The sequence below is a fragment of the Oncorhynchus masou genome, chromosome 1 (genome assembly GCF_036934945.1).
Source record: "Oncorhynchus masou masou isolate Uvic2021 chromosome 1, UVic_Omas_1.1, whole genome shotgun sequence".
Taxonomy (NCBI): Eukaryota; Metazoa; Chordata; class Actinopteri; order Salmoniformes; family Salmonidae; genus Oncorhynchus; species Oncorhynchus masou.
This window is the reverse complement of record NC_088212.1, coordinates 6,496,795-6,508,849: the sequence shown is the minus strand read 5'-3', so window position 1 is coordinate 6,508,849 and position 12,055 is coordinate 6,496,795. Positions and strand designations below refer to the sequence as shown.

Here is a 12,055-nt window from a genome sequence, read left to right as displayed (position 1 = left end):
AGCCCACTGTCGTACATCTGACATTATCATATAGAAAGAACTTCTATGTGAGCCCACTGTCGTACAGACCATCTCCTACTATACCAATAAATCAACAGAGGACAAACTATGCAACTCCATCCTACACAACGGGTAAAAATGTTCATATTAACTGAAAATATTTGGCACTTGGACCCTTCTCAGACATCACCGCAAAAAGAATATATTATATAAAATATTTTCTTAACTCTATTTCTTGAACTGCATTGGTGGTTAAGAGCATTCCTACTAGTAATCATTTCACTGTAAGGTCTACTACACCTGTTGTATTCAGCATTTCACAGTAAGGTCTACTACACCTGTTGTATTCAGCATTTCACTGTGAGGGCTACTACACCTGTTGTATTCAGCATTTCACTGTAAGGTCTACTACACCTGTTGTATTCAGCATTTCACTGTGAGGTCTACTACACCTGTTGTATTCAGCATTTCACTGTGAGGTCTACTACACCTGTTGTATTCAGCATTTCACTGTGAGGTCTACTACACCTGTTGTATTCAGCATTTCACTGTGAGGTCAACTACACCCGTTGTATTCAGCATTTCACTGTAAGGTCTACTACACCTGTTGTATTCAGCATTTCACTGTAAGGTCTACTACACCTGTTGTATTCAGCATTTCACTGTAAGGTCTATGACACCTGTTGTATTCAGCATTTCACTGTGAGGTCTACTACACCTGTTGTATTCAGCATTTCACTGTGAGGTCTACTACACCTGTTGTATTCAGCATTTCACTGTGAGGTCTACGACACCTGTTGTATTCAGCATTTCAATGTAAGGTCTACTACACCTGTTGTATTCAGCATTTCACTGTAAGGTCTACTACACCTGTTGTATTCAGCATTTCACTGTGAGGTCTAATCAAATTGGATTTGAAATAGATTTAAGAAAATATTGACTAAATAAACTAAAAATAAAAATACACTGTAAAATTACATAACAGAAATGAAGGTCTATACACCTATTACGGTATTCAGCATTTCAGTGTGGAGGTCTATATACAGGGTGTTACGGTATTCAGCATTTCAGTGTGGAGGTCTAATCAAAGGGTGTTTGGGACAGAGTAGATTGGAGGCTAAAATATTGACTAAATAAACTAAGGCCATAAACATGGGGCACCGGTACTAAGTAAAATTACATAACAGGGGTACCAGTACAGAGTCAATGTGGAGGCTATATACAGGGTACCAGTACAGAGTCAATGTGGAGGCTATATACAGGGTGTTACGGTAAAGAGTCAGTGTGGAGGCTATATACAGGGTGTTACGGTACAGAGTCAGTGTGGAGGCTATATACAGGGTGTTATGGTACAGAGTCAATGTGGAGGCTAAATACAGGGGGCATCGGTACAGAGTCAATGTGAAGGCCATATACATGGGGCACCGGTACAGAGTCAATGTGGAGGCTATATACAGGGGGTACCAGTACAGAGTCAATGTGGAGGCTATATACAGGGGGTACCAGTACAGAGTCAATGTGGAGGCTATATACAGGGTGTTACAGGTACAGAGTCAATGTGGAGGCTATATACAGGTGTTACAGTACAGAGTCAATGTGGAGGCCATATACAGGGTGTTACGGTACAGAGTCAGTGTGGAGGCTATATACAGGGTGTTATGGTACAGAGTCAGTGTGGAGGCTATATACTTTACGGTACAGAGTCAATGTGGAGGCCATATGACATGGCTCACCGGTACAGAGCTTGTGTGAGGCTATAAACAGGGGGTACCAGTACAGAGTCAATGTGGAGGCTATATACAGGGTGTTACAGTACAGAGTCAATGTGGAGGCTATATACAGGGGGCATCGGTACAGAGTCAATGTGGAGGCTATATACAGGGGGTACTGGTACAGAGTCAGTGTGGAGGCTATATACAGGGTGTTACAGTACAGAGTCAATGTGGAGGCTCTATACAGGGAGTTTCGGTACAGAGTCAATGTGGAGGCCATATACAGGGTGTTAAGGTACAGAGTCAGTGTGGAGGCTATATACAGGGTGTTACGGTACAGAGTCAATGTGGAGGCTATATACAGGGTGTTACGGTACAGAGTCAATGTGGAGGCTATATACAGGGTGTTACAGTACAGAGTCAATGTGGAGGCCATATACAGGGTGTTACGGTACAGAGTCAGTGTGGAGGCTATATACAGGGTGTTATGGTACAGAGTCAGTGTGGAGGCTATATACTTTACGGTACAGAGTCAATGTGGAGGCCATATACATGGGGCACCGGTACAAGAGCTATGTCGTACAGGTCAATGTGGATAAACAGGGGTACCAGTCTATGACTTGGCTCTGTACAGGGGCGTGTTACAGTACAGAGTCAATGTGGAGGCTATATACAGGGGCATCGCTACAGCGTCAATGTGGAGGCTATATACAGGGGTACTGGTACAGAGTCAGTGTGGAGGCTATATACAGGGTGTTACAGTACAGAGTCAATGTGGAGGCTATATACAGGGTGTTACGGTACAGAGTCAATGTGAAGGCCATATACAGGGTGTTACGGTACAGAGTCAATGTGGAGGCTATATACAGGGTGTTACGGTACAGAGTCAATGTGGAGGCTATATACAGGGTGTTACGGTACAGAGTCAATGTGGAGGCTATATACAGGTGTACAGGTACAGAGTCAATGTGGAGGCTATATACAGGGTGTTACGGTACAGAGTCAATGTGGAGGCTATATACAGGGTGTTATGGTACAGAGTCAATGTGGAGGCTATATACAGGGTGTTATGGTACAGAGTCAGTGTGGAGGCTATATACAGGGTGTTACGGTACAGAGTCAATGTGGAGGCTCCATACAGGGTGTTACGGTACAGAGTCAGAGAGAGGCTATATACAGGGTGACTTGGCAGAGCTATATACAGGGTGTCCGTGTGGAGCTTGTCAGGGTGTTAGGTACAGAGTCAATGTAGAGTCTATGACAGGGTCTCCGGTACAGAGTCAATGTGGAGGCTATATACAGGGTGAGGTACAGAGTCAATGTGGAGTCTATGACTTGGGTGTTACGGTACAGAGTCAGTGGGAGGCTCTATACAGGGGGTATCTGAACGAGTCAATGACTTGGCTCAGGTTAGGTGTACATGTAGGTGGGGGTAAAGTGACTGTACATAGATAATAAACAGTAGTACATTAGTTGGCTAATCTGTACATGTAGGTGGTAAAGTGACTGTAGCAGAGAGTACAGGTTAGTTGGGTCTTTGTACATGTCGTGCGGTAAAGACTGTACATATATACAGTCTATGACTTGGCTCTCCGGTACAGCTTGTCGTGATATAGCATATATACAGTCTATGACTTGGCTCTCCGGTACAGCTTGTCGTGAGGTAGCAGAGAGAACAGTCTATGACTTGGCTCTCTGGTACAGCTTGTCGTGAGGTAGCAGAGACAACAGTCTATGACTTGGCTCTCCGGTACAGCTTGTCGTGAGGTAGCAGAGAGAACAGTCTGTGACTTGGCTCTCCGGTACCGCTTGTCGTGAGGTAGCAGAGAGAACAGTCTATGACTTGGCTCTCCGGTACAGCTTGTCGTGAGGTAGCTGAGAGAACAGTCTATGACTTGGCTCTCCGGTACAGCTTGTCGTGAGGTAGCAGAGAGAACAGTCTATGACTTGGCTCTCCGGTACAGCTTGTCGTGAGGTAGCAGAGAGAACAGTCTATGACTTGGCTCTCCGGTACAGCTTGTCGTGAGGTAGCAGAGAGAACAGTCTATGACTTGGCTCTCCGGTACAGCTTGTCGTGAGGTAGCAGAGAGAACAGTCTATGACTTGGCTCTCCGGTACAGCTTGTCGTGAGGTAGCAGAGAGAACAGTTTATGACTTGGCTCTCCGGTACAGCTTGTCGTGAGGTAGCAGAGAGAACAGTCTATGACTTGGCTCTCCGGTACAGCTTGTCGTGAGGTAGCAGAGAGAACAGTCTATGACTTGGCTCTCCGGCACAGCTTGTCGTGAGGTAGCAGAGAGAACAGTCTATGACTTGGCTCTCCGGTACAGCTTGTCGTGAGGTAGCAGAGAGAACAGTCTATGACTTGGCTCTCCAGTACAGCTTGTCGTGCGGTAGCAGAGAGAACAGTCTATGACTTGGCTCTCCGGTACAGCTTGTCGTGCGGTAGCAGAGAGAACAGTCTATGACTTGGCTCTCCGGTACAGCTTGTCGTGAGGTAGCAGAGAGAACAGTTTATGACTTGGCTCTCCGGTACAGCTTGTCGTGAGGTAGCAGAGAGAACAGTCTATGACTTGGCTCTCCGGTACAGCTTGTCGTGAGGTAGCAGAGAGAACAGTTTATGACTTGGCTCTCCGGTACAGCTTGTCGTGCGGTAGCAGAGAGAACAGTCTATGACTTGGCTCTCCGGTACAGCTTGTCGTGAGGTAGCAGAGAGAACAGTCTATGACTTGGGTGTCTGGGGTCTTTCACCATTTTCACCATGTAACACTTGTCATGAAATCACTGTGTACTGTATACGCGGAGAGAGTGGGTCCCAGAAAGCTGAAAGCTGCACAGATGATTTCAAATCGTAGAAATTAAAGTGAGGACTGACGATGCCAGCGAGGTCCAGCAGCATCCAAGATTACTAATCACTGGAGAATGCTGTTTCTCTCTCTCTCTCTCTCTGTGTTTCCTTTGGAACACAAACAGTAATTCAGCTGGTCAAAATTGTGCAACTTTGGAGCTTTGCAGCGATTAGGGGTTGCGTGAGAATGTGTGTTTTTCGATTTTGGTCAAACTCTATAGTTCAATTAGTAATGTAACTAAATGTTGCAGTAGCTTGGTGGTAGTTGAACAAAATTATAATTAAGGTAGTGTTTCCAGTAGTTAATGCACGTTTTACCATGTAGCGGTGTAGCTAACTACTGGAACTACACATTACTGTTTTACCATGTAGCGGTGTTGCTAACTACTGGAACCACACACTACTGTTTTACCATGTAGCGGTGTAGCTAACTACTGGAACTACACACTACTGTTTTACCATGTAGCGGTGTTGCTAACTACTGGAGCTACACACTACTGTTTTACCGTGTAGCTAACTACTGGAACTACACACTACTGTTTTACCATGTAGCGGTGTAGCTAACTACTGGAACTACACACTACTGTTTTACCATGTAGCTAACTACTGGAGCTACACACTACTGTTTTAGCATCTAGCGGTGTAGCTAACAACTGGACCTACACACTACTGTTTTACCATGTAGCTAACTACTGGACCTACACACTACTGTTTTACCATGAAGCTAACTACTGGAACTACACACTACTGTTTTACCATGTAGCGGTGTAGCTAACTACTGGACCTACACACTACTGTTTTACCATGAAGCTAACTACTGGAACTACACACTACTGTTTTACCATGTGGAAGCGGTGTAGCTAACTACTGGAACTACACACTACTGTTTTACCATGTAGCGGTGTAGCTAACTACTGGAACTACACACTACTGTTTTACCATGTAGCGGTGTAGCTAACTACTGGAGCTACACACTACTGTTTTACCATGTAGCTAACTACTGGAACTACACACTACTGTTTTACCATGTAGCGGTGTAGCTAACTACTGGAACTACACACTACTGTTTTACCATGTAGCTAACTACTGGAGCTACACACTACTGTTTTACCATGTAGCGGTGTAGCTAACAACTGGACCTACACACTACTGTTTTACCATGTAGCTAACTACTGGAACTACACACTACTGTTTTACCATGTAGCTAACTACTGGAACTACACACTACTGTTTTACCATGTAGCGGTGTAGCTAACTACTGGACCTACACACTACTGTTTTACCATGTAGCTAACTACTGGACTACACACTACTGTTTTACCATGTAGCTAACTACTGGAACTACACACTACTGTTTTACCATGTAGCGGTGTAGCTAACTACTGGACCTACACACTACTGTTTTACCATGTAGCGGTGTAGCTAACTACTGGAGCTACACACTACTGTTTTACCATGTAGCGGTGTAGATAACTACTGGAGCTACACACTACTGTTTTACCATGTAGCTAACTACTGGAACTACACACTACTGTTTTACCATGTAGCTAACTATTGGAACTACACACTACTGTTTTACCATGTAGCTAACTACTGGAACTACACACTACTGTTTTACCATGAAGCTAACTACTGGAACTACACACTACTGTTTTACCATGTAGCGGTGTAGCTAACTACTGGAACTACACACTACTGTTTTACCATGTAGCTAACTACTGGAGCTACACACTACTGTTTTACCAGGTAGATTTACTGTAATTACCACTGTGTTTTACCATGTAGCTAGCTTGGTAGAACTACTGTTTTCATGTAGCTAACTACTGGAACTACACACTACTGTTTTACCATTGACTAACTATTGGCACTGACACACTGTTTTTCCATGTAGAGGTGTCTGCTAACTATTGGAACCACAACTGTTTTACCATGTTAGGTGTAGCTACTCTCTTTCCATACTGTTTTACCTACTCTCTTTCCATCTACCTACTCTCTTTCCATGTACATACTCTCAATCCATCTACCTACTCTCTGTTTTCCATGTCCCTACTCTCTTTCCATCTACCTACTCTTTTTCATCAACCTATTCTCTTTTCATCAACCTACTCTCTTTCAATCTACACACTACTCTTTCCATGTAGCGGTGTACTCTCTTTCATCAACCTACTCTTTTACCATCAACCTACTCTCTTTCAATCTACCTACTCTTTTTTCCATGTAGCATACTGGAGCTCAACCATCTATTTTACCATCTCTTTCTAACATATACCTACAACTACTGTTTTACCATGCCTTGTTAGCTTTATTTAACTACTGGCATGTACACACTAAGAACAAATTTTATTAGCTAACTGACTGCCTACAACTACTGGTTAACTGGTCTAGGAACAGTGGTTAACTGCCTTGGAGGGGAACACTACTGTTTTACCTTGTCAGCTGTAGGATTTGAACTACAACCTGTTTTACCAGGTTACTAGTCCAACACTCTAACCACTAAGATACCTACAACCCCTAAACAAAAGGTTTTTTTTTCCACAAGCAGTGCACTGAAGTGCCTTGAAAACTACCGCCTACTTCACATTTATTTACAGTAAAACAGTGAATAAATGAACATGTCTTACTGAATTGACAATGCCTTTGAGTGCATGGAACTACACATCCGTTTTAACATGGAAACACTTGATCACTTGTTTTACCATGTAGCTAACTATTGGAACTACGCAACTGTTTTACATGTAGCTAACTACTGAACCCCACTACTGTTTTACCATGATACCGGTGTACACCCGACGTAGAACTGCACTACTGTTGGCCTGCATTAGAAAGAAGAAAAAAACAGAACAACTTTAACTTTAAACCAACAAGTAACTCTCTGCATTGAACATTCATGCCAGAATTCTTGGACCCAGATTAAACATAATCATTTTTGTAAAAAAACATCATGGAAATTCTCAATTGAGCACATTTTTTTAGTCTAAGACTAGGCTTAGTCTGTTATTAGAAAACCATCATTTTCACCTTGTAAACGTGAATAACGTTTGGATAAAAGCTCACCATTTCAACTGTTAGTTCATGTACATAGACCTCCAGTTTTACCATGTCGGTGTCAAAGCTAACTATGAAACTACACAAATGGTTTACCATTTAGAGGTGTAGCTGACTTTGAACTACACACTACTCTCTTTGCAAAAAATAAAATGGGAAATGGGTGTAGTAGACCTGAACTTTCTTTGATTTGAAGGTTTGCCTTTTTCGAATACAAACACAGGAGGTGGGAATGGAGGAATAAACACAGAGATAGGCTTTATTAGTAAATAACACTATAGAGTAAAGGGTTGGTGTCAGTTCCATTAGACCTACTGTTCAGTCAACTCAGGAAGTAAACTGGAAATGACAGGAAGTCTGTCCATAAATGACAGGAAGTGGTTAAACACAACGGAAATGACAGGAAGTCAACAAGCAGAAATTACAACTCCAATTACAATTTTTCTTCATGCTTTCCCATTAGGAAAATTGGAATTGGAGTGACTTTTTTCCATGTTTACTTCCTGGCTGAGTTGACAAAAATTTAAATGGCAGTGCTCTCAACTTTCCATCTGATATGTCTTTACAGAAGGAGAATACAGTCATCTAAATGAACTCTTTTCATCAACATACTCTCTTTTCATCAACATACTCTCTTTCCATCTACCTAGTTCCTTTCCATGAATACTTCCAGCATGTACATAGGCTTTTCCATTACATCCCTATTTAAACCGTGTTTCCATGTCAACACTCAATCCCTAGCTATCAGGCTAGCACAGATAGGGTCAAATGCTCTAGCTATTCAGGCTAACACAGATAGGGTCAAACGCCTAGCTATTAGGCTAGCACAGATAGGGTCAAATGCCTAGCTATTAGGCTAGCACAGATAGGGTCAAACCTACTCTCTTTCCAGCTATTTTCTAGCACAGATAGGGTCAAATGCCTAGCTATTACGCTAGCACAGATAGGGTCAAACGCCTACCTATTAGGCTAGCACAGATAGGGTCAAACCTACTCTCTTTCCATGCTACATACTCTCAATCCAGGCTCTTTCCATGTACACAGATGGGTATTTCCTTGTTTTTTTTAGCTATTAGGCTAGCACAGATAAGAACAAATTCTTATTTAGCACAATAGGGACGCCTAGAACTATTAGGCTAGAACAGATGGGTCAAACGCCTAGCTATTAGGGAAGCACAAATAGGGTCAAACGATCTAGCTATTAGGCTAGCACAAATAGGGTCAAACAAACAAAAGCTATTAGGCTAGCACAGATAGGGTCAAACGCCTAGCTATCAGGCTAGCACAGATAGGGTCAAACGCTTAGCTGAATTAGGCAATGCACAGATAGGGTCAAACGCCAGCTATTAGGAAACACAGATAGGGTCAAACGCCTAGCTATTAGGCTAGCTTGACAGATAGGGTCAAACACCGTAGTAGCTTGCACAGATTGGCCTGCTATTAGGATAGCACAAAAAAACAGAACAACTTTAGGGTCACAAGTAACTCTCTGCATTGAACATTCATGGCTAGACACAGATAGGGTCAAAATTCTAGCTATTAGGTTTTAGCTACAGATAGGGTAAGACGTCTAGCTATTAGGCTAGCACAGATAGGGTCAAACGCCTAGCTATCAGGCTAGCACAGAAGGGTCAAACCATTTCAGCTATTAGGCTAGCACAGATAGGGTCAAACGCCTAGCTGATGCTGGAGGCTAGCACAGATAGGGTCAAACGTTAGCTATTAGGCTAGCACAGATAGGTCAAACAGAGCCTAGCTATTAGGCTAGCACAGATAGGGTCAAACGCCTAGCCATTAGGCTAGCACAGATAGGGTCAAACGCCTAGCTATCAGGCTAGCACAGATAGGGTAAAACGCCTAGCTATTAGGCTAGCACAGATAGGGTCAAAGTCCGGAGCTATTACAACTCCAATTAGGGTCAATTTTGCTTCAGCTATTAGGCTAGCACAGATGGAAGGGTCAAACGCCTAGCTATTAGGCTAGACAAAAAGATAGGGTCAAACGCCTAGCTGATATGGCTAGCACAGAATAGGGTCAAACGAACCGTTATTAGGCTAGTCATAATAGGGTCAAATTCGTTAGTTTAGGCTAGCACAGATAGGGTCAAACGCTAGCTATCAGGTTTTAGTCAAGATAGGGTCAAACGCCTAGCTATTAGGCTAGCACAGATAGGGTCAAACGCCTAGCTATTAGGCTAGCACAGATAGGGTCAAACGCCTAGCTATTAGGCTAGCACAGATAGGGTCAAACGCCTAGCTATTAGGCTAGCACAAATAGGGTCAAACGCCTAGCTATTAGGCTAGCACAGATAGGGTCAAACGCCTAGCTATTAGGCTAGCACAGATAGGGTCAAACGCCTAGCTATTAGGCTAGCACAGATAGGGTCAAACGCCTAGCTATTAGGCTAGCACAGATAGGGTCAAACGCCTAGCTATTAGGCTAGCACAGATGGGGTCAAACGTCTAGCTATTGGGCTAGCACAGACGGGGTCAAACGCCTAGCTATTAGGCTAGCACAGACAGGTTCAAACGCCTAGCTATTAGGCTAGCACAGATAGGGTCAAACGCCTAGCTATTAGGCTAGCACAGATAGGGTCAAATGGCAGACTGACAAGGCTAGCACAGTATTTTACTGTAATGATTAGAACGTGGGGGATATTATGCTCAGTACTGAAGTCTTCTCTAGTGAGGTGACCACTGGCTAGTGGTTTCGACTAGGTTTACGTTAATGTTTATGATTCGGTTTAGGATTAGGAATAGGATTAGGTTTAGGGTAAGGTTTGGGATTTGGTTTAGGATAAGGTTTGGGATTAGGTTTCGGGTAAGGTTTAGGGTAAGGATTATGGTTAGGTTTGGGATTTGGTTTAGGATTAGGATTAGGGTAAAGTTTAGGGTAAGGTTTAGGGTTAGGTTTAGAGTAAGGTTTAGGGTTAGGTTTAGGGTTAGGTTTAGAGTAAGGTTTAGGGTTAGGTTTAGGGTTAGGTTTAGGGTTAGGTTTAGGGTTAGGTTTAGAGTAAGGTTTAGGTTTAGGGTTAGGTTTAGGGTTAGGTTTAGGGTTAGTTTTAGGGTTAGGTTTAGGGTTAGGTTTATGGTTAGGTTTAGAGTAAGGTTTAGGGTTAGGTTTAGGGTTAGGTTTAGAGTAAGGTTTAGGGTTAGGTTTAGAGTAAGGTTTAGGGTTAGGTTTAGGGTTAGGTTTAGGGTTAGGTTTAGAGTAAGGTTTAGGGTTAGGTTTAGGGTTAGGTTTAGGGTTAGGTTTAGGGTTAGGTTTAGGGTAAGGTTTAGGGTTAGGTTTAGGGTTAGGTTTAGAGTAAGGTTTAGGGTTAGGTTTAGGTTTAGGGTTAGGTTTAGAGTAAGGTTTAGGGTTAGGTTTAGGGTTAGGGTTAGGTTTAGGGTTAGGTTTAGGGTTAGGTTTAAGGTTTAGGGTTAGGTTTAGGGTTAGGTTTAAGGTTTAGGGTTAGGTTTAAGGTTTAGGGTTAGGTTTAGGGTTAGGTTTAGGTTTAGGGTTAGGTTTAGGGTTAGGTTTAGGGTTAGGTTTAGGGTTAGGTTTAGGGTTAGGTTTAGGGTAAGGTTTAGGGTTATGTTTAGGGTTAGGTTTAGAGTAAGGTTTAGGGTTAGGTTTAGGGTTAGGTTTAGAGTAAGGTTTAGGGTTAGGTTTAGGGTTAGGGTTAGGTTTAGGGTTAGGTTTAGGGTTAGGTTTAGGGTTAGGTTTAGGGTTAGGTTTAGAGTTAGGTTTAGGTTTAGGTTTAGAGTTAGGTTTAGGGTTAGGTTTAGGGTTAGGTTTAGGGTTCATGGATAGTTGAACATCTGTAAAGTATGTATTGGGGACTATCCAATGTAGGTGTTACCCATACTGCACCTCTTTAATCCCTTCGTGCATGTAGGTCTCCCCTGCAGGCTTCACCTCTCTCAGTCTCTCCAGGCCTTCCTGAATTTCATACCTTCAAACGGAAGGACATCAACTCACCATCCAACATTTTCTGATACTGTGTTTTTGCCAGTGGATATAAATAAAAATGTCCATAGTTAGGACTGTTATAAGCATGTAATATGAACGCTTATAATGTGTTATTACAAGGCTTATAATATGTTATGTCATTCTCAATAGGAGAGATACCACACCTGTCTCCAGTGAGAGGTAACATCACTTTGGCTGAAGACGAGAACACTATAAAGGAGACCCTCATGCTGGGGCTGAAATTAAACAACACAGAAGAATATATATCAGGTTAATATTATACAGTAGAATATATAAGGTTAATATTACAGTATAATATATATCAGGTTAATATTACAGTAGAATATATATCAGGTTAATATTACAGTATAATATATCAGGTTAATATACAGTAGAATATATATCAGGTTAATATTACAGCATAATATATATCAGGTTAATATTACAGTAGAATATATATCAGGTTAATATACAGTAGAATATATATCAGGTTAATAT

The 12,055-nt window shown here is 42.4% G+C and overlaps 1 protein-coding gene across 1 annotated transcript in view; it reads right to left on the bottom strand.

Annotated features, from left to right (window-relative positions):
* LOC135506014 (anthrax toxin receptor 2-like) overlaps positions 1-12,055 on the bottom strand; it is a 142,286-nt gene that overhangs the window by 112,014 nt on the left and 18,217 nt on the right. The window contains exons 3-5 of the mRNA XM_064925388.1: positions 11,722-11,793; positions 11,459-11,540; positions 7,778-7,805 (exon numbers count right to left, since the gene is read on the bottom strand). Coding sequence (XP_064781460.1) covers positions 7,778-7,805; positions 11,459-11,540; positions 11,722-11,793 — 182 coding nt within the window. The remainder of the gene's footprint in view (positions 1-7,777; positions 7,806-11,458; positions 11,541-11,721; positions 11,794-12,055) is intronic.